At 39.4% G+C, this 22721-nt stretch overlaps 1 protein-coding gene across 3 annotated transcripts in view; it reads right to left on the bottom strand.

The window, feature by feature from the left end:
- Positions 1-22721, bottom strand: part of mcam (melanoma cell adhesion molecule) — a 40808-nt gene that overhangs the window by 3605 nt on the left and 14482 nt on the right. Inside the window, exons 2-14 of one of the 3 annotated variants that reach the window (XM_014469521.2) lie at positions 6129-6259; positions 5812-6040; positions 5626-5693; positions 5448-5535; positions 4452-4631; positions 3917-4047; positions 3346-3463; positions 3151-3266; positions 2818-2959; positions 2568-2692; positions 1758-1902; positions 1335-1454; positions 128-169 (exon numbers count right to left, since the gene is read on the bottom strand). In XM_014469521.2, coding sequence (XP_014325007.2) covers positions 128-169; positions 1335-1454; positions 1758-1902; positions 2568-2692; positions 2818-2959; positions 3151-3266; positions 3346-3463; positions 3917-4047; positions 4452-4631; positions 5448-5535; positions 5626-5693; positions 5812-6040; positions 6129-6259 — 1635 coding nt within the window. The remainder of the gene's footprint in view (positions 1-127; positions 170-1334; positions 1455-1757; positions 1903-2567; positions 2693-2817; positions 2960-3150; positions 3267-3345; positions 3464-3916; positions 4048-4451; positions 4632-5447; positions 5536-5625; positions 5694-5811; positions 6041-6128; positions 6260-22721) is intronic. The other 2 variants (XM_023351814.1, XM_023351815.1) reach the window with 2 other exon arrangements.

The raw sequence follows: 22721 nt of genomic DNA, 5'->3' as shown, positions 1-22721 counted from the left end.
ACAACAATGTTGTGCTCAGTAGGAAAGGAACGTCTGCTGGAAGAGAGTCAGAAAACTGATACGGTGGATAAGCTAAAGGATGCTTTTTGGTTTTTGAAGAGGATCTGCAGCAACATGACGTACAAACCTTTTTGGATTTTCTCTTGTGGTTTGGGTGTTTCTGCTTTGACTGGGAAAAACCAAATGAGCAGAGTTATCAGAGGGTTTGTGGGTTAAATAACTGAATCAGCAGGGCTGATACACCCAGACACACAAACAGGCATTCCAGGCATTCAGCATGAAAAAGTCAAGACTAAATTACTTAATTCAAAAGGCTCTTATCTCTCCAAAGCTAAAAAAAAATATCTAGCATGAATCTTGGTCAGTGACCTGAGTCATTTCCCACAGTAGCCCTCTTTAATCTCATTTCACAAGAGAGAAACAAAAATCCAGAACAGCTTTCCTCTGAGGGGATGGAAAGTTTCCTGGCAGGGTAAATGTTGAAAAAAAAAAAAGAGAGATGGAGAAAAAAGCAGCATCCTGTGAAGAGGCTCACTCTGAGTGGATTCAAAGCATTGCTTCTTCAGTCATGTTTATATTTGTGGATATTTCTGTCCAACAGAGATGCTATGCTGACAGTTTTTAATATCCTTCTCTGTTTTGCAGATGCCTGCTTTTCAACCACATTATGATTTTCTCAAGTTTCTCAAATTTCATCTTAGGATAATCGGTGAACAATATAATTAAAAATACATCAACCTGATGTTACTGGTTGTGATTGTAATTCAACCAAAAATGACAGATTATCAACATGTATGTATCGAGTTATGTGTCTTTTTATCTGAGGCCAAAAACTGAGAGTTTTCTGTCATGTTACATTTAGGTCAACAAGTAAAACAATAGATTTTTCAGTATTTGATCTGCTTGATTAAGAAAAAAAAGTTTTATTATTATTATTATTATTATTATTATTATTATTATTATTATTATTATTATTATTATTATTATTATTATTATATCTAAAAGCCGTGCTATTTTTCAGAAGTAGAATTTGCTGATTATATTGTTTTGGTGATTTTTTTAAAGCTGAAACTTTCAGTGAAATACAAGGTTGATGTATTGGAAAGGCCAATGTCAGAATCAATGAAAGTGGACTGATTTCAATGGATGATAAATTGATCAGTGCAACACAATCATAATTTACAGAACATGTAAGGTTACAAATAAGATACAAATAATTTATATTAAACATAGTAACTTGATTAAACAGATATACAGTAATAAATCTGTGATGATTACTGGAACCTTTAGTTTACCTTGATCAGGCTAAACAGGCGCAAAGCAACTGATCTTACCTGTGGATTTGGTTTTGGCAGCATTGGTGGATGTGCTTGTGTTGTTGGTTGTGTTGGCTGCTGTAATGGTTGTTGGAGAGATTGTTGTGGTGATAGTTGCTGGTGTGGTGGTGTGTTTAGCTGAAAGGGGGTGGGGGGCACAGATGGGAACACACTTCACGTTACAACATGAGAGGGAACGGAGGGGTTCACGTCAACAGCCGAGCAGCTTCACGACGTTGCCTCTTTTGCAAAGAGAACACACGGTGAAGTGCTCCAAATTACAGGCAACACTTTACAACACGTCACAGAGAGCTCCTGACCTTCAGACGAAGAATAAAACACAAACCTTGACACAGACAAGAAGGGGAAGGACAGATGGGGAAGGAAGGGGCATCCAGACACAACAACAGAGCGGACAACGGGAATGAAGCAGGTACTCACTGAATCTGATGACGTACGTAACCGAGTCTTTGCCGAACTCATTTGAGGCGTTGCAGAAAACGGTTGTGTTTGAAGTGATATTGACTTGAACTTTGGCTACGCTCTTAGCACCCACACCGGTCATGTGATTTGAGGAGCTGATGATCTGCCACAAACACACATTTCAAGACAGAACAGTGTGGTTACAAAGGAAAAGGGTCAGATTTGGGTCAAAGGTTGTTTTGAAAAAGCATGAAAAGTTGGTACTTCTCCCACCAATAGCAGCTATTACTTTTGTTGGCATTTCAAGTAACTGTGGCGTCATAATTACTGAAAAACGAGCCAAATTCAACTCAAAACAAATTCTAACTGACACTGTTTTGTGTTTTGTGTGTCTTAGTGTATAAACCCCTGATTCAAAGAACGTTATTGTATTTTTTTGTGAATTTGAAACAAACTTTTTAGGAATTCTGGTATACCCGGATAATGGTTTCCAGTCCATGCCCTACTGGGAATCTCCTGCTACCTTTAAATTTTGATGACAGCCTACTGTGGAAAAGGCATCTTCCTGCATAATAACTTGACGAGTATCATGTAGAAGAGTTATTTGTCAAACGAACAAATACCATAACCAGTGATTTCCCTTTAAAGACTCAGGAAATAATCCATGCCATTACCTTCACCTGACCAGTTTGGATTTATGAGACATAGATAGTTTGATTTTTGTCATAATTGACCTCGTCACATACTCATGAGTTAGGTCTGATAACTGAATCCTTTAAGCTTATGTTGGATTTAAAGCTAAAACTGAAAGACATTTCTCAGTAGTACCTTCCCATTAGTGGTGCCCCAGATTATATTGGGAGTTGGGTAGCTTCTGACGTGGCAGGTAAGTTCAAGTTCCCTCTCATTGGTCTCTTTCTCATTAAGCTGTTTTTCTATAATCTCTGGTGGGCCTGCGGAAAGAAAGACATGAAGCCAACACATTTGATAATCTTAACTATGAAGTAAAAATTCATTTAACAAGTAAATTCATCCTTAGAAAATAGTTCCAAATAAGCGGTTTTGTTGTCCAACTCACCCTGAACAGTAAGCTGTAGTGAAGCGTTGGCTTGCATCGCCTGGATCTCCGGTACTGTCACTACACAAACATACGTTCCTGCGGTGTCATACGTTACAGCCTTTATGTTTAAATGGTGACCCTTTTCAACTTCTTTTCCATTCTGCAGAGAAACCACATCAAACTTACTTGCTGCCATTAGCATTTACATAGAAAGCAAAGCATACATTAGTGGTTCTTAATGCATCAGACCTCTGCTTTTTGTAAGTAAAGAACAGTCAGTGTCAGTAAGCTTGTGGCGGTGTGACATACAATTGTTTTGCTGCTTTGTGCGAAACTACATTGCACTCTTACCTTAAACCATGTTGTGGTGGTGCTGAGAGATGATAAAGCATTGCAGGTAGCCGAAAACTCTTTCTTCCAGTCCACCGAAACAGAGCCGGTGGGTTTAATGACCACCTCATCCAGATCTATGCAACAGATAAAATACTGAGTGCTGAATAAGTCACATTTATCGTTCTCAATGCAGATAAAATTAAAAGTCCTTACAGTTGACAAGCACTGTGGTGTTTGTTGATAATCTCACATAATTTTCATAGTCCTCTACGGTGCAGTGGAAAACGCCACTATTGTGACGAGTAACGTTCTCCATCTTCAAACTTGGACCCTTCAAAACCAAATAACAGTCTTATCAAACACAATCACATGCAAGTTGTTATCCATGTTTTAGGAACAAAGATAGTTAGAAAATAGACAGGAGTTAAAATAAATGAAATTTCCTCAGGTGTACCATTTTTAGGACATTTTTTCCTTCCGCTCAACTTTCCACTAATGCAGCCCCTAGCGAATCCCCAGCTTGTTTAGCAATGACCTTTTGTGGCGTCCTCTCATTTCAGAGGGTGTTAGTGAAAGACAGATGGACAGCTGTAAGATCAGCTACTGTGTAGGCCATAACATTTTTTTATTTAAGCAAAAAACATTTACATTTAAGAATATAATATAACATAATCAAATGAAATATCCATATTAGACTTGAATTACTGAAACTAATGAACTTTTGATGGCTGTTTAATGAATGTAGAGGTAGCACAAGAGTTATGGTGACAATCAAATTTCTTACCTCATTATTTTCAATTATGAAAAATTGGGATTCACTATTTCCATCACTGGCGCAGAGGAACTCCACCGTGTCGCCCTCCTTGATTTTACCCTTTGGGGATTCAACCCACAGATTTACTGTCGTGGGAGGATCTGAAACAAAGAAGGGAAGGTCAGACTTTAACTGGGAATTTTTAGCAATCAGAAAGATCCAGAAATGTTATGCCATGGGGAAAAAAATTATACTACTTCTCAAAACATAAGTCTCAAAGTTATTAAGCGACTATATGATTTAATACAGAAAACTAATTGACATTTTTATAACTTTTTAGTACTGTGGATTCTTTTCTTCTCTCAGATTACATCATTCATGGACAAAACTAAATTACACAAACCTCAAGAACATCTTGTAACTAAAATATGTTTCTATGATATGTAACTACTGTTTTAGTACAGGATCTCTAAAACAGATAGTTCTACATCGCTTGAAATTCACCCAAAATGTCCAGAGCAGCTGTTGCCAGAAAACTCTCATATTTGAAGTCTGGGTTACTCACAGAAGACAGTGATGTTAATTCTTTTGGTTTCAAGCATCTTCTCTGCTCCAGGAACAAGGAATGTGACCTCGCAGTAGAAAACTGCATCTTTGTCCTTCTTCTCCACCTTCATGTTCAGGTCACTGTTGACCGAATATAAACCACTTGACTGAGTGGTGACACTGTGATCCAGTTTCACAACTGGAAGACAAAAAAACATTTGCAAACACAAGAGATGTAAAAAGGTAAGGCGCTTTAGAGCTGATTCACAGTCAGAGAAAGATAAATTCATTAAAAAGGAAAATATTGTTTGACATTCACCAGTTTCATTTAATTTTATGTGTATGTCAGTTTTATAAATGAGACTCGGCTCTGTTTCAGCTGTCCTCTGGAAACAACGACGGGTTCTGGCAAGTGTGAGACGGATGTTTTTGTGCTTTTTACATAAGTAGTGGTTCAGGCCATTTCTGTTTATTTTTGCTGCTGATTTAATTGAGCTAAGTAGGTTTGTTCTGCTGTAGAGGTTGTCTGGGGTTCTGATGTGACCATTTAGATGAGTTGTTGAGGCATTCTCGAAGGAAATGTGGCAGGCAGGCCATTCATGTGAAGGTTCACCACTGTTTCATGTTTTCTCCATTTGTGGATTATGGTTTTCTCTGTGGTTCGCTGGAGTCCCAAAGCCTCTGTGTTGTCTTTGGAAGTATTTCCAGTCTGAGAGATCGATGACTTTGATCCTCATCTCTTCTTGAATTTGTTCAACACGTAGCACAATTTATTACTTTTTGAGGTGTTTTACCTTTAGATGGACAGGATCTATTTAAATTACTTCTTTGTAATAAGGCTGAGGTGTAGTTTACTAACTTGCATAATTTTGTGCATCTTTACATAGCTAAACGTCTTGAAACTGAAATCTTGGATAATAAGGCCTCTAATAAAGTACTATACTGTGTTTTTACCACATGATCAGAAATGAAAACTGTACAACCAAATACAGACTTTGAAGGAAGTGTGTCTCACCATCTGGAATATTGTGCAGTGGCATTTTGTCTCTGTACCAGGTGATCTTCGGTTTGGGGTGTCCATTTTTCACCTCGCAAGAGGCAACCTATGTAACATAGGAGTCCAAACATGAGGGTGTTGTCTGACAGTTTACTATTTTCTAATGGTTCATCTCTGTGATCAAAGACCTGGTTACCTTTGTCACTTCATCGCTGACTGATATTCCTTGTTCCACACCTTGAATTGTGGGATCCTCTGGTGTTTCTGAAAAGAAAAAGGGACAATGTAAAGAGAAGGAAGACAGGTAATAACTGACTGCTTAATGCAAATCCGTCTCTAGCTGTTTTTAATCTCTCAGCCATCAGAATGCAGTAAATCTTACTAAACACTTTCAGCTTTGTGCCTCCCTCTCCGCTCCCTTCGCCAATGATCTTGACGAAACAGTTGAACGCCACCTCATCGTCCTTCAGCTGCACATCCCTGATCGTCAGCACCACCTCTCGAGCGGTGGTATTCACCGTGATCCGATCAGAGTAAGGAGTGTTTTTCTCCACGGTGCTTTGAAGGCTGTCCTGGCTGTAGATTCGTTGACTGTCTGTTGAACTCTTTACCTGCAGGTTCACACACATCAGTGTGCATGTTAGGACAGCGGGTCATCGCTCTCTGGGTGTCTAGAGTAAAAGGTTTGATGACACTCACATAGTGCCACTCTATTGTCATGCCGCCGCTGCCGCCAAAGTCGTCCGATTTGAACATGCAGGTGATCTGAGCTGGGTCTCCCAAAAGAACTTCCACTTTGTCCTCCATGTTTACCTCCACAGCAGCCCTGGCTGGAAGAGGGAAATGAAGATGTTTTTATGTCTGCTTTCCAGAACTTGGTTCTGAACCAAGTTTTGGATTCCAAAACAACAAAAAGTAAACATGTTGTTAAAATTTCTCTTTTAAATGATCATGACTGCAGTTTTTATAGAAGTCCACCACAAGTCAACATAGGTTAAACTGATATTCTTATCTTTGTGATACTAAAAACCCAAAGATAAGAATCTGAAACAACGTATACCGTGAATAGACCCCAGTTAGGCGTTTTGATGTGATTTACTTGACGTTCAAAATCATCCTGGTCGGGGGGGCATGATAATGCTTGATTGTTTTCATCATATGTTCATTTTCTTCAGAAAATATTTTTAATGTGCCATTGTGACAGCAATTCTCAGAATATATATATTCAAAAATAAGAAACAAATACTTGCAGTATTTTTGCAAAATTACTCATCTCCTTTTATACTCAAAAGTCTAGATATTTTATTATGTTTTCATATTACAGGCCAACTCAAACTAGTGCAAAAGTATTAGTTAAAAGGGTTTATGTACTTATTACAATTTGAATAGTGAAAGATGAGGGATGTGCTGTACTCGACTCTCTTTCATAAATACTTTGGAAAACCAACTTTTGATGTATTTGCAGCTGAATGTATTTTCAGATGTAGTTTGACTAGAGACTTTTACCCATCCTCCTACTTTCCAAAACTAATAACTCAAGCTCACTCAGATTGCCTGTATCTATTTCCAGACCTTCCTACAGATTCTCACATAAATTCAGATCTGGGCTTCGACTGGTCCAATCATAAATACTTTGTTCTAAAGCATTCTGCCTGTTGTGTTTATTTTGACTTGCTGAAATGCAAACCTCTACCCCAATCTTTTACAGCTTTTAATGGCTTTTCTTCCTGGAATGCTCTGTACTCAGTTCTTCCCCAATCATCTCATAAACTCCCTGAACCCCGCTGAACAAAAGTCTCCTAACATCATTATATGATGCCACCTCCATGCTTCTCAGTAGGGTTGTTGTGTTCAGGGTGGATACCCAGGGTGCGTTTTCTGCCAAACGCAATGTTTTACATGAAAGCCACAAAGTTCAGTTTTGCTAAATCCCAATAAAATGCAGTCTGGTTTGTTATAATGTGACCAAATGTAAAAAGGCTCTAGTTGTTTGAATTATTACCATTAGTATCCATAACATAGGATACATAGGATAACGAGACTTTTTAAAACAGCTTTTTACTTCAAATATGCAAGGCCGAAGACGAAATTGTTCAGTTCTGTGAACAAAAGTGTTAAGACTGCCCAGAATCACCACCATCATCATCATCTTTATTTAATATTTTTGTACAAACTCAAGTAAGAAATGTAAATCAGTAAAAAGGAGGAAAGCCCTGATGGGCAAAAGAAAAAGAGGGGGATGCTATGGTAGGAATGAGAAGCCCACCCATGTACACATAAATGCACCACATTCCAGCATGGCACCCTCACACAGGAAGAAAGGCCTGATTTACAGGCAGCATAGTAGCACCACTGTTCCTTCATGATCTGTCTGTGAGGAACCAAGGTTTTTCCCGCCTTTAGCTTCCCCTGAATTGACCGTCCTTTCTAGTCTGTGGGGACCCTCAAGTACACTTGGAGCCACATTGTTTGAGTTGATGCATAGGAGTTCGGGGCATAGAAGAAGCCCAGTGACCTTCAGAGGTTTGCTGCTATAAATTGTTGCTGCAAGTTGAACAGAGCTCTGTGGGAATCTCCTCAATGGGCAGGAAAACACCACTTCATAGCCAGAACTGGGCGTTTAGCTTTTGCTGTCTTTCTGGCTGACTTTTGCTAACCATGTGCTTAAATATGCTATTTTAATTAATTAAAATTAATTATTTCTTTATTTGCTAAATTACCTCTGCACTGGACTAAAAGTAGAGAACAAGGTAATCAATTTCAAATGTTTTTAAAGGTAAAAATAAAACAGAAGTTTATTTACTTATGAAAGCCACGTTTTTCTTATTGAAAGAAAATGTGTGTATGTTGATCTTTAAAGATTTTATCCATAATATTGTATGTTTTTCTGTAATTGTGTGAAAATATAAAGTACATTTATTTTGTTTGAGCCAATCCTCTAATTTCTTCTGCAAAAACAACCCAGCATGCATTCCTGCCTCGTTCTGCATTACCCCACCTGTCTCTCACTCAGCTGCATGTCGCTGTTTACTCCTGGCTAATGGAGCCGTATAGATGCTTTCCTGGTAAGAAAATCCAATTAGTTTCTACGACATAGACATTTCCTGGCCATTAACGATGGAAGAGCAGCACTCTTGACCCACTTGCCAGGCCTCAACCCCCCCACCACCTAGGAGGAACTGCAGCACCTACAAGAAAAATCCTGATCTCTAAAAACTCTGACAGCGACGTCACATTTCATTTGGAATTTGTCCAGCGTTCATGTCAGAGGTACTGCAGCTATTAGCACACATTGATTTACAGCTTAATCAGTGTGACACAAAAAGAGCTGAGCATCCTCTTTTTTTGGCAGCAGCCTCCTCATTTAATAACAAACGTAATTATTTACTTTGACTGGACTCTTATTGAATGTGGAGGCAAAACTACTCTCTATTTTCATCATCTGTCTGTCATATTTCTCACATGATCAATAATTGAAATCTACCTGTGATGGTTAAAAATGAGAAATCCAACCTTTTTTCCGACCAGTGAATGCACAATAAGTGCAACAACACTTTTCTGTGTGGTAGTTGGTACTGGATGAAGTGAAAGATGGCTGTTTTCTGAGCCAGTGAGGTGATTTTAAAAACGTATGACATGTCGAGATGCATCATTCAGGATGCAAGACGCCGAGAGAGCGCATCACTTTCAGCATGTCTTGCAGAAGTCTTCTGAGATGAAATAGGTTGCTGGGTTTCTGCTTTGCACATATTTTTAAGTACTATTGATACTTTTGAGTAGGGAACATTGGAAATCACTGGACAAAGTGCCTTGGTGCATCGGCTGTTGACTAGAAAGCACCGGTGTGGATCCTTCACATTCCTCTGATGTCTGTTTCCCTAAAATGGAAATTTGTTTTCCACAGCCGCATCAGAGCTGTTTATTTAGAAAGATCCTTTTAAACAGGGAAGGAGATGTTAAAAACAGTCAACTTAATACAGTACGGTAAAGTTTTTCTATTATCTTTCTCAAAGAATTTGAAAACCTACACGCTAGATGCTGACATAAGATGTAGATGGAAAAGTTTAAGAAAATAATGCTTCTCTCTCTTTCTCCCTCTCTTATGGTCACAAGCTGTGTTTCAGTTAACTATTAAATTGTTGTAATTGAAATTACAAAAATAAATTTGCTTAGCGGATACAAGCGGCCGAAATGGGTTTTCTCCGTAGGGTGTCTGGGCTCTCCCTTAGAGATAGGGTGAGAAGCTCAGTCATCCAGGAGGGACTCAGAGTAGAGCCGCTGCTCCTTCACATTGAGAGGAGCCAGTTGAGGTGGCTCGGGCATCTGGTCAGGATGCCTCCTGGACGCCTCCCTGGTGAGGTGTTCCGAGCACGTCCCACCGGGAGGAGGCCCCGGGGAAGACCCAGGACACGCTGGAGGGACTATGTCTCTTGGCTGGCCTGGGAACGCCTCGGGATTCCCCCGGAAGAGCTGGAAGAAGTGGCTGGGGAGAGGGAAGTCTGGGCCTCCCTTCTGTAGCTGCTACCCCTGTGACCCGACCCCGGATAAGCGGAAGAAGATGGATGGATGGAAATTTGCTTAATGGAAATTGCAAAATTGTGTGGGTTTTTTTGGGTTTTTTTTACATTAGCCAAGTATAGACAAAGATTTGCGCACATTTGCAATGCAAACACAGCTTTTACACACACAGCGATAATGAGCAACATTAATGATGTTACTTAACCTCTCAGACATTCAGTTTGTGGTCAGAAGGTACTGGTTAAAATTAAGCGCTCATTTGTGGGGAGCTTATTGTTTACAGGATAGAGACTCCATCACAAAGCCAGTTAATTTTCTTATTTATCCCCAGACTCCTGCAACAGATGGTGTGGCCGACACAAAAGCTCCGGTTCAAATTTCACTGGAGATCCTTTGTATGTGGGCCCCATCCAACTATGTGTCAAAGTTTAGTCAGTTTTGCAACTTTACTTCATCAGTAATTCCCAGTATTAGATTTGAGTGTAAAAAAATTAATTAACTGCATAAACTAAATCTACATTTTACCCTGCAGAAAGACAATGTTATATTTTAAAGCCAAAGGCATGCTCCAAAAACACAATAATGAAATAACTCCCGATAGAGCATGAAGGCATTTCACAATTTTAGTCTAAAAGTTAAAACTTAAGACTTGACTGGAAAGCGTCTTGCTTTTTACTTCATCTAAATGTTTGTGAAAATTTTTCCAAAGTAGTTTTGTGTTCGCTGGAAACATGGACGTCACGGAAAATGGTTTAAAGAGGTTGGAAACGAGCGGATGTTGCATCTGGCAGTAATGGGTTGATGGAGAAAGGATGCAAGATATGAAAAATAAGCTTAGAAGATAATCAAGAGGTCAGAGGAAAAACCTAATATCTTCCTACAAGTTAATGAAAGAAAAATAAAAAAAAATTAATGTTGCAAATCTTATGACTCCACAAAATTAGGTGCTCTTAAGGGTGAGGCGTGCTAGAGCCTGCAGTGAGTACACTTCTTGCAGAAGATAAGATAACCCCAAGAGGAAGTCATTTCCAACAGAGCTTGTGTCCGGTCTTGACAGCATAATCAGTTTCTGTCAGAGATAACGAAGCTTTTCCTCACCTACTGCATGAAGAGGAAATATTCAGCCTGATTTTTAAAATGTTTTTATTTTATACTAAACACAATTGCATTTGCAATTGTTCTTAAATTATTCTTCATGCCAGATGTCTGAAAGGCTTCCGACCGAGTGATGATTCCTGCCTCGGTAGAGTTTGGAGTTGATCACAATCGTTTTAAATGACAAAGCTACGTTGGTATCTTTTAACCACTTCATCATCGCTTTTGCCTTGTGACACGGCACTCCACCTCCAGGAGGAGAAGTTCAACGTTTTATCCACTGCAGCATTTATTTTTCCTCTCGATGGGAGGAAGGATTCACTACAGGAATGAATCCTGCCTTCTGTGATCCGTCCTTTAATTTCCTGCAGAATTCCACTTCTTCACTCAGCTCTTGCTGTTCTTATTGGACTGAAGTCGTTTACTTCTGGTCTTTTTCATCAAAGATATTTTACAAAGGAAAAGGCCTCAATCTGCTTGTAAATGCGCTCACATCCACTTGCTGCCAGTGTTGAGGAAGCTCTCCAGTGGTTTAAACACGATTCTGTTTCTCATCTCTCAGGATGAGACAGTCCTAAAGTCAGGCAGACCTTTTTGGACTTTTTTTTAATCCGTCATTTCAACATGCTCTCCTTTACAAGCCTGACTTGGCCGGAAGGCTATAATTAAATTTATTTTATCAACTATTTTCTACCTTTATATCAGTCCTATCAGTGTCCAGAAACTCACTCAGGTATAGCTTTTAAACTCAAGACAGTTTCATTTCAATAAATATGGGAGACAATTAAGATGAGAAGAAAAATTCTGGTTCTGGTTGTGATGGCAAGACATTTTTACTCAGCAACTTCAGAAATTCACTAAAACTTGAGTTTTCATCTTTGATCTTGCATCCTAGCCTACAGCAGGCATTGATCTAAACACGTACTGGACGTTTTTGGCGTGGGATTGGTGATCCATGAAGTTGCTACAAAAGAATAATGTAAAATCGAGACGTGCAAAATAAACATTCTCCTTGCACATGTGAGGCCATTTTGATGACGGGTGCTCAGAAGAATACAATGACTTCAGCCACACCTGCTCCTCTTTTATAGCAATCTCTCTTTAATAGGGTGAATTGAGCTCATTCTGTCACAGGTCATTATGTCCATATGAAGAGAGGAAACTCTTCATATGGGTTTCCTCTCTTGATTTGGGAAACCCATCCCCAAATCAAGGGGATGTTTGATTTGTTATAAAGTTACATTTTCTAAACAAGTCACAAGACTTTATATGCATCTGTGTGCTAATGTAAATATATAATGAACTGAAGCTGAAAACACATTTATGCCAAAACCTTCATCTACGACTGTAATAACAAAAACAAAAACAAGAAATTCGCCTCTGAGTGTTTTCCAGATGTAGCAGCAGTCATCTCTCTGACAGGCAGACTGATGAGATGAGGCGTGTGGAGCTCAAAGGATGGGATCTGTTTTGACTTTGTCCCTGTGATGGTTTCAGTAACAGTCGGCCGTCGACCTGCCGCTCACTCCGCTCCGCTCTGGCACTGAGCCCAGACCACAGATGGCTATCAGCGAGAGAGAGAAGAGGACGCTCACCTTCGGCACATTAGCTGCCATTCGCGGCAGATTACTGTCCAGAGCTCTAATTGATTTAGAAAGCACTGAGGCCTCAGCTCCCCATGAAGGCTGCATAATTACAGCAGCAAAAAAAGAAACCTCCTTAAGTTCCCACTTTTTGGATTCCTTTGCTTTTATCAAATATGTTTGACAGGCAAGTTTGTGTTATTGTTTCCTGCCACGAGAAAGGCTGTCAGACTGAAATGAACAAAGGTTTGAAAACTACCATGATTTAACAACAATAAGGAGGGTGTCAAACTCAGAACATGCAGTCTCTGTCATGTCATATTCCTGTTGTGTTTATCAACCGTTTCACACTAAAGCAAGTAATTACAGATGACAGAAAATGGCTAGGATGGAAAAAGCTAAAGTTGAGGTTGCAGTACGCAGCCACATAGCCTCATGCAGAGGAAAGGTCAGTGACATGATTGATGGCGTCCAGGAATAATGTGCTTTTAAGGACCAAGAAGCGGGACAGGAGCTCAGGTTCCAGTAAAACGGTCCCAATTATTCGAATGCTGAAGAAAAATTAAAGTAGGAGTTTTTGTTTCCCTGCAGAAACTTCAATTCAGATTGTGCCAGAACCCACAGCAGGATTTAGAACCAAATTGAAGATTCAGTATAAAAAAAGAACAATCCTTGTTCCTGAAAAGGCGGCGCCTCTAAATTTTTAAATATGGTATTCAACTGATAACATTAAGTTTATAAAGGTATTTCTATTGAACAGATACTTACAACACAATATTAATAAACAGTTTCCCCCTTCCATTTCCAATTTCTTCCAGTAGTATCTTTTCTAAAATGTATCTAATTTTATTACTTCTTCCAATTAACCCTCCCCCCAGATTGGTATCATTATATTTTACTTTTATTTTTTTTTACTTACTACTTTTTTGGATTACTATGTTTTTTCTTGTATAGTAATTTCTCTAGATTTACCATTCATCCCAATTTAATTATTTTTTGGGGATTATTATTCATTTTTTCAAATCTTCATATTAATCCAGTCTACTATTTTTTTCCACATTTTTATCGGACTGCGGGACTCCTTACTTCTTTGGACCTCAGCATGTTTTCCGAGTTGCAACAGGATGAAACCACCAGAACGGTATGAATGAATCCCTCTCTCCGCCCTAATTCCAGTTTAGAACATCAATTATTTTCCATGCCTCAGTTTTAGGGATAGATAGTTAAATAGTTTAATAATAGTTAAGCATTAACCCATTTAATAAGCTCAAATGACAGTAAAGTTCTTACTTTCAGGGTCTGTACCTTGTTTACAGACAGCAAGGTAAATGGTTACAATATCTTATTGGCAGCAGCGTAATTTAAAAAGTCTAATAGACTGTGGCTGGTCCTGATGACTATCTTGTGTCTGATTTATAGAGTTTATTTTCAACGCTGAATATATTAGAAAACCTAGATGTGCAGGTTTTCTAGTGGTGAAGCTAGGTGTTGTTCTGCTCCCTTCTTTGTCCTCTGAAGCGTCACCAGAGCACCAGCAGATTCATTTCAGATTTGTAACGGTTCTTCAGGCAGCGGGGGAATAACATTTAACCAAAAATAGCTCCTGGTACAAAAAAGTGGTAAATACTTTGGATCTCAACATACTTCTGTGCACAATATGTGTTCTACCCTTTGTGTGAAAGAGGTCAGAGCGGTCATTCACGTGAAAATAAATAATCCCGATCCATCAGTTAAGTAACATTTTCAGCAACAACGTCAATAAAATGTTAAAAACGCTACTCAGCGCAAACAAAAGGTACATTTTTTTACAGATTTAAAGCTCGAATGTTGGGAAAGAGCAAAAAATATTTAGTCCAAATCAGCATCCATTGATCAGACCAGATTCAGGCCATAAACATTTTATTACACGGTGGGCAGGAGAGCACATGACAAACTTCCAGGTCTGCTGCGCCTCATTCACGAGTTTCCAAACAAAAAAAAAACGTTCAGTGAATGAAAAGCAGACTTTCTTCTCCTGTTCTGCAGGCAGCAGGCATGAGCGTTTATACCAAAGAGGGAGCATGCTGTTCTGTTTGCATTGCGGCGTCTTTATGTAATCAGTCTCGCCTGACACAAGGTTAGTTTTTTTTATGGAACTACATTAATATTTACATAGCAAGTATTTCCCTGCTGAAAACCCTTTTTCATGAAATACATTTTCTCTTTTTACAAAAAACAAAGCTGAAGCTCTACCGTAATAAACGTTGTGTTCAAGGGATTTTTATGTGCCTGGGTGTAATGGGTCATGAACCGAGATTGAATTTCCATTATCTACTCATTATCTCGTCAAGTGACTGTGCAGCTGGAGCACAAACATGAAGCCGGACAGCACATGGGATCATGATTATAATCATCTTAAAAATAATGAGCTGTGTATTCCATCGAGTTACAGATAAAATCTTTGTGTTTGTTGTCCTGGTTTCTATGTTTGAAGGCAGAATGCACTCTCTCGTACGCTGATTTGACAAAGCAACCGCGCTCTGTGGCGTGTTTTTCACCTCTGTCACGTCTAACAATAAGAACGGCCTCTCAGGCTTGTTTGGTTACACGACAGAGCAAACTTACAGCAAGCTGACCTGACTGGCAACAGAAACAGCAGCCGGACTGCGGGACACGAGAGAGAGGGAGCATGGGAAACCAGTGGCTCCGTCAGCCACTGGGTTACATGGATGTAAATAAAAGTCACTTGAGAGAATTTGAAAGAGCGAAGACTGACTAACAAGGCTAAAATGAAAGGGAGGACATTTCTCAGCCTGTGTTGACACCGGATTCCTCTGTTTTTTATTAAAGATGTACGATTTGTAGACGCTTTTTATCCGCACCAGAAGTTACTCTTGACACCTGTTTTGACTTCCACTTGGCCTCTTTTTTTATGATTTCCACATTCACCGCACTCTCATCTTTCATGGCCAGACACAAAAGCTGAAGTGAAAATGAAAGAAAAAATACAATTAATGTCAAATGATAAAAAGCCTGATCCCAGCCATTTCAGTTAAGTACATGAAATTTCACTTTTAATTAAACACAGAATCTTCAAAAACATGAAGGAAGTTTTGATGTTGGAATATAAATTAATTGACAAAATGACATGCAGAGCAAAACTGTCTGGGCACAAATTGGACTAGATGAAACCAAACCGTGACACTGCTGTAATTGTGGCATTTTCCCGTCCCTGTGTGGGAATCCTGACTTTGAAAAACAAGAAATAAATAACAGAAAGTCTTTCTTCTTGAAAGAAAGGTTTGAAAAAATAGGGATGCCTTAAACATTTGAGTTGTTCTCTCTATCCACCGTTAAATTTATACTGATTTCTAGGCAAAAAGAATATTATTTTATAATCTGATATGTCACGTTTAAGCTTTACTTTAAGAAACTAGAGATGCAGCCAACCAGCCGTCCCACCCACTTCTAAACAGGGCAGAAGAATGCAACAAGAAACTCTTGAAGACACAAACACTGAGGTCCTTGTCACATGTTCATCAATCACATCCATGCAGCCACACACACCCTGGGGCCTTTTAACACACACGCACGCACGCATGTCTCACACAAGATGTAGAGCTCAGACGCCTCTCACTGCTCCATGAATCGCCCTCAGCAGTCTGCAGTCTGAAACACCATGAATAGGTCACTAAAATGAAAGAATGATGATTTTTCTACACCAGATATCAATAAATATACTTAATGTGTGGCCATTTTTGAAATGACAACCTTTATGTCCGGCTGCCGCACTAAGTCTCTTTGACATGCTCTCCACAGAGCTGCAGGGATTTTGTCATGAAACCCTGAAATGAAACTCTATGGATTCTTGATTTTATTTATACAAGTTGCATTCAGAGTAAACTTTTAAAATGCTTAAAGGACTTTATTTTATTTTATTTTTTACTATGCTGAGCAGTAAATGCCAACACCACAAATTCAAAAACAGGGTATGGAAACCAGACTGAATTGGATGTGCATCCAGAAATAACCCAAGAAATAATTAAAAGAAAGTTTCTGCTTACATTTTTCAACAGCACAGCTATTCAATATCAGCAAATAAAGCTTGAACTTTTAAAAGTGTTGCAATATATCTTGCAATGTAATGTTTTCTGCACCGCTGTGTGTGCAGTGTAACCCCAAGCTGCAGTCTATCTACATCCTGACAGGTTGGGTGCGCACTAAAGTTTACCAAGAAGTCAGATTCTTTTTTATATTTTCCAAAGGGAAGAAAAAACAAAACCGCAGTCAGCCATGACTCACAACGTAGTGGGAGTTTTAAGGTCATGCTCATATTTTTATCTCATTATTTTCTTACTCTCTGACTTACCGAGCTTTACAGCTGCGGCAGATAATCAAAATACACGCCTTCTACAGATAAAAATATCTGTTTTATCATATCACCAATTTGTCTGGATTCACAGTGCGCAGTTAAGAAGGTCCAGGAGGACGGCTCACACTCCCCTTCTCATAGATGGAGAAGTGGTGGAACGTGTGGACAACATCAAGTTCCTGGGCCTCCACATCACGTCTGACCTCTCCTGGAACACAAACACCTCCCACCTGGTGAAGAAAGCACAACAAAGGCTCTTCTTCCTCAGGAAACTGAGACGGGCTGGACTTTCCTCACGGCTGCTCGTGAACTTTTACAGGGCGATGATCGAGAGCATCCTCTGCCTCAACATGACTGTGTGGTATGGCAGCTGCACAGCACTGGAGAGGAAACAACTGACACGGGTGGTGAGAACAGCACAAGGCATTGTGGGATGCCCCCTCCCAGACCTGGACTCCATTTACACAGACCGGGTCAAGAAGAGAGCTGGATCCATAGCCATGGATCCCAGCCACCCAGGCCACAGACTGTTTGTGCCGCTGCCATCAGGCAAGCGGTACAGGAATATACGGACTACAACAAATAGACTGAGAAACAGTTTCTTCCCCACAGCCATCAGAGCCATTACTCCCTGCCGCCCCCCCCTCCCACACATATCATAACCTCGCAGTCACACATACATATCCCCCACCCCCACACAGCCATATTGTTCTGCACTTTGCACTGTCACATTATCTGTACTTTGCCATAATTGGACCTGCTGCTACTTCTTTGGTGTGGTTGAGTGCCTTTAGTTAATTTAGTTGTATATATTGTTATTATTATTATTGTGTGTTTGCTTATTTATACTGTATATATTTGACCTTTTGCACGGGAGCTGCAATGGAAATTTCGTTGAATTCTGTTCAATGACAATAAATGCTATCTATCTATCTATCTTATAGAAGAAGTAATAAAAAAGTCAGAATGTTTCTCAACTCCTTGACTGCAGGCTCTAAGTACGAACTCTTGATTCAAATTGGAAACATCAAATAGTTACTTTGTCACCATGTCTTTGTATAGATTAACTCATAAACCACAAGAACAGAGAAATGTCTTCTACCTCAGGGCTCCAAATGCTAAATGACTTCATTCTGTTCTTGCCACCCTGGTTTTGGACAGCTTGTTCTTGACACATATTCTGAGCAGAATATTTTTTTTACTTGATGTCTGAAAAATATGAGGAGGGCACAGTGCAATCGGAGACACTTCCTGGGACCTCTGCACATTGGCTCTTGTGAAGTATGAAAGGTTGTGGCCAACAAGAACAAAGTTCTTGTTGCCTCAAGTAAAAGAAGTAATTTGCTTTCTCTTGGGGAGTGTTGGCCTTAAAGCAACACCGTCTACATGCGATATTTGTTTTATGTTTCTTCTTACCATTAATAACACCACAATACTCTACAGTCTCTATAAGGGCGACTTATGATGCTCTGGAAGATTTGTTCATTAAGACAGAAGCAAAAATGTGACTTGATCGTCTGATGGGACAAATACGTTTTCTTAAAGTGCAGTAAATGAAGCTAGGCATGTTCTCTGTCAGCTACGTTTCCATCTAAATATACAGTACAGACCAAAAGTTTGGACACACCTTTTAATTCAATGAGTTTCCTTTATTTTCATGACTATTGACATTGTAGATTCACACTGAAGGCATCAAAACTATGAATAACACATGTGAAAATATGCACTAAACAAAAAAGTGTAAAACAACTGAAAATACCCCTTATATTCTAGTTTCTTCAAAGTAGCAACCTTTTGCTGTGATTACTGCTTTGCACACACTCTGCATTTTCTTGATGAGCTTCAAGAGGTCGTCACCTGAAATGGTTTTCACTTCATAGGTCAACCTGCCCTGTCAGGTTAATAAGTGGGATTTCTTGCCTTATAAATAGTCATGAAAATAAAGAAAACCCATTGAATTAGAAGGTGTGTCCAAACGTTTGGTCTGTACTGTATATTTAAAGAAACTCTTAGACTCGTGTTTTAATACAAGTCTACGCTTGTTTAAGCCTTTTTGCATGTTAGGACTTTTATTCTTAAATGTTGTGGAGGTTGAGACGATCGAACAAAGATCACGTCAATGAAAATGTAGGAAAAAGTAAAGAATTGCACATAACCGCTTGCATTATGTGCACGACTGACACAATGATTTGAAGATTTGAGAATTTCAATTCTGCTCTGAGAAATGCACCAAAGCCACTGAAAAAAATGTGTGATATGGTGTGTAATCTGATCGATGGATGCAGGTCTCGACGTTATCATTTACTGAACCGTTCAGCACCGTGAGAGACTCCAACTGTGGCGTCCGCTGGGTTCAGGTGATGTTTTCATTGCTGTGTGCAGCGGCAAAGAGACGGATGGTGGCAGCTGTGCCAACCAAGCTGCACATTCCCACAAAGCCTCATGGGAAAACAAGGTGATCTTGTCACAGTCATGTGTCAGACACTTTCCCTTACAACATACATAGATCCTCCTGGGATCCGGAGCCAAATGCCAGCAGCATCCACCCGGCGTGCCTTTATGAAACAAACTAAAAAAAAACAACGGTTAACGACTCCTCAGAATGAGGGAACGATAGTGGAGACTAGGAATGTACATAGAGAGGAGAGGATCAGAGGAGCAGACCACACAACAGGGAGGAGGAGGAGGAGGGAGTCACACTGCTCTCCAGTTTCTCCTGATGATGTGATGGTGCATGTGGTTTCAGCAGACCACCTGTTGTAAAGGTCATTGCTCGGTTCCCAGAGCTCCACGCTCCGTCCTCAAAAGTATCTCTGCTGACTCACAAGCCGTACAACAGAAACGCAAAGAAAGCTCCAGATGAGACTCACTCCTGGCAACAGCGTTGTCAATACAGGAGGTTTAAATTGAAGTAGTAAATATAAACTCTGTTCCTTGTAACAGCTGCCACTAAGTAAAACATTAAAGACCCGGCTTCACAGCATTTTCTCTACTGGTGCCCTGATCAGGCCTTTATTTTTCGTTTAGGTCTGACAGTCCAAGTTTGTCTCATCTTTTATTTCTCCTTGAGGAAATTTGTTTGAAAGCCATGCAAAGAAATAAAGCATCTTTTTCACTTTGTTGTAGTCCACACAAGATATGTGACACAAAACATCATCTATAAAATACCACCGAGTCTCTGTTTAACTGAAGCTGCTTTTGCATCAAACAAGAGCAAATTAAAGAATACACATAGAATCAGAATCACTTAATTGCCCCTGCCAGTAAACAGGTTCACAGATTAGTGAAACCACAATGTAAAAACATTAAATATTATCAACTATTTTTGGTCTAGTTTCCAGGGCAAATGTCTTATTAAACTTGAAGTAAGACAAAACTAACTTACAAGTAACATCCTTAGTATTGATGAAAAAGTACTGGTTCTGTTGGCAGATTATTCCCCTTGTGACATGGGGAAAAGTTTTTACTGTAAGTGAAATAATCTCCCAATAGAACAAGTACTTTTTCATCAATTTTAAGAAATTATGTGCTCCGACTGGTAAGTTAGTTTTGTCTTATTTCAAGTGTAATAAAATATTTCAACTAGAAACTAGACCAAAATTACAAAAATGTAAAATAGAAATGGAAAAATAGATCAAATTAAAAAAAAATGTCACCCTCAGATTGTTACAACAAACTAATATTGTCACAATATTGAATGAAATGCACATGCATTTAGTGGAAAAGGCCTCGTCTTACAACCATATCAAAGAGTATTTCAACTCATCAAATGTAGCTTTTAAAACTAAATCACCAAATATAAATCTAAAGGTGTCAGAAGGGCTACACTGCATTAGAATACCTTGCTGTTGCTATATTATTGTTGAAGGCTGATTTCATGATCCCAACCGGTTTCTGTGTGCTCCGTAGTTACTTTTCAGCAAGATATAGAAGCTTGTGTTAAGTACATAATTTATTAAATTTGATGAAAATCTAAGTCTCTATAGTCTATAATATGGGTAATGAGATTCTTTACAGCTGATCAAATACTGGATTTTTGGGTGAAATCAGGAAACCTCAGGTGTAGCAGCTTTCTGACAGTCCTTTGTGACTGGATCAGTACATATTGTTCCGCATTAGGAATGATAACATCTGATACTTTCTACGTGCTTTTCATTTTTTACAAGATAATTGTAGCTATCAGATGTCTCCCGTCTGTTTCATCAAATATTGTGGAAAGTTAGCACACATGACTCTTCAGACCCCAGATATGAAGATCCCGACACACTCGGTTGCCAAAAGTGGCACAGCGTTCTGCGAGCTGAGCCTAATTCCTCCTTGATAAGAACTTCCTTGTTCATACAGGAAGTTCATTCTGTTCTCTGGTCTCCGGTAGTCAATCTACAGCACTTCTTGGTGCCCCTCACTCAGTTTCCACTCTCAGATATTTTGATACGCCCTCCTCCACACGCATTTACACAGACAGATTATAAATGAGTTTAATCTAGGACTTCATGTGGGATGCGGTCATATTCCCATGTTTTACTCTACGGCTCCCATAATATTAAAAAATAAATAAATATGGGGAATTACATTCCACCTCACAAACCTACACCTACTTCCCTTTCTGTGTGTGTGTGTGTCAGAGTGGATCTCAGTGGGCCATTTCCTCATGCCTGCTCCCATGATGGTACAAACTCCCCCTCCATCCTCTTTCCCACGTTCCAGTCCACCAAATGGTCTCCATGTCAGCCACTCTGTGAGCAGGCAGCAATAAAACAACACACGCTGTATGAGAAAGGCCAGCAGGGACAATATTTTTCTGCTATTCAGATTGTGACGATACAGAAATTCAGACGGGGAGCGAGAGGAGTCTCATGACATGGCTTCTAAACTATGAGATGTGCGCCGCTTGCTGCTGGCATATTAGGGCTAAAGATAGATTACACACAAGCGCAGATGCGAGCAGCCACACACTGAGAGCTCTCTGGCCAAACGCGCACAGGATGAGGTCCTCGGCAGAAGCTCTTTGCCTTTTTTGGTAGAAGGTGCAACAATGACTCCCAACTGTTTTTTCCCCCGTTTATAATAAGTAATTGTTCTGCTGCCTTTCGCTCCTTTCTCTGCAGGTGTTTATGAACTTATCTAAATGGCAGACCAAACTAAGACTATCAGCATTGTGAGCAGTAATGGTGCAAGTTGCTCGTGTCATCTACATTGTTAAGTTTCCAGCTGGTGCGTGACAAGAGAATAAACAATAAGTATGAGTGTATTTCCACCCATCATTCATCTGCATGATTATTTATCCACTGTGAGTTGAGGCTGCAGAATTACTGACAACCTTCATTCTAAGCTACAGAAAGCTAAATATTAGACACAGCATTCGGCAAACGTTGCTTAAAGAAAAACAATAGCAGAAAGATTTATGTCGTAAAACAAGAAATACAAACATACAGATCTGGAAAAACTTTCAAAAACTGCACTGAATCCCAGCGAAAACCTCATGATTATTCCACCAAATATTGATTTCTGAACTCCTCCTGAGTTAAAACCTCACTTTGTTGTTTCTAAATGAATATAAACTTGTTTTCTTTGCATTATTTGTGGTCTGAAAGCACTGCATCTTTTTTGTTACTTTGACCATTTCTCATTTTCTGCACATGAATACAAAATTTTTGCTTCAGTTTATAGTCAGTAGTTCACAGAATAAAAGAACAATGTTTGTTTTACTCAAACATTTACCTATAAAGAGTAAAATGGGAGCAG

Source organism: Xiphophorus maculatus, chromosome 18, assembly GCF_002775205.1.
Source record: "Xiphophorus maculatus strain JP 163 A chromosome 18, X_maculatus-5.0-male, whole genome shotgun sequence".
Taxonomy (NCBI): domain Eukaryota; kingdom Metazoa; phylum Chordata; class Actinopteri; order Cyprinodontiformes; family Poeciliidae; genus Xiphophorus; species Xiphophorus maculatus.
This window is presented reverse-complemented; position numbering and strand designations above follow the sequence as displayed.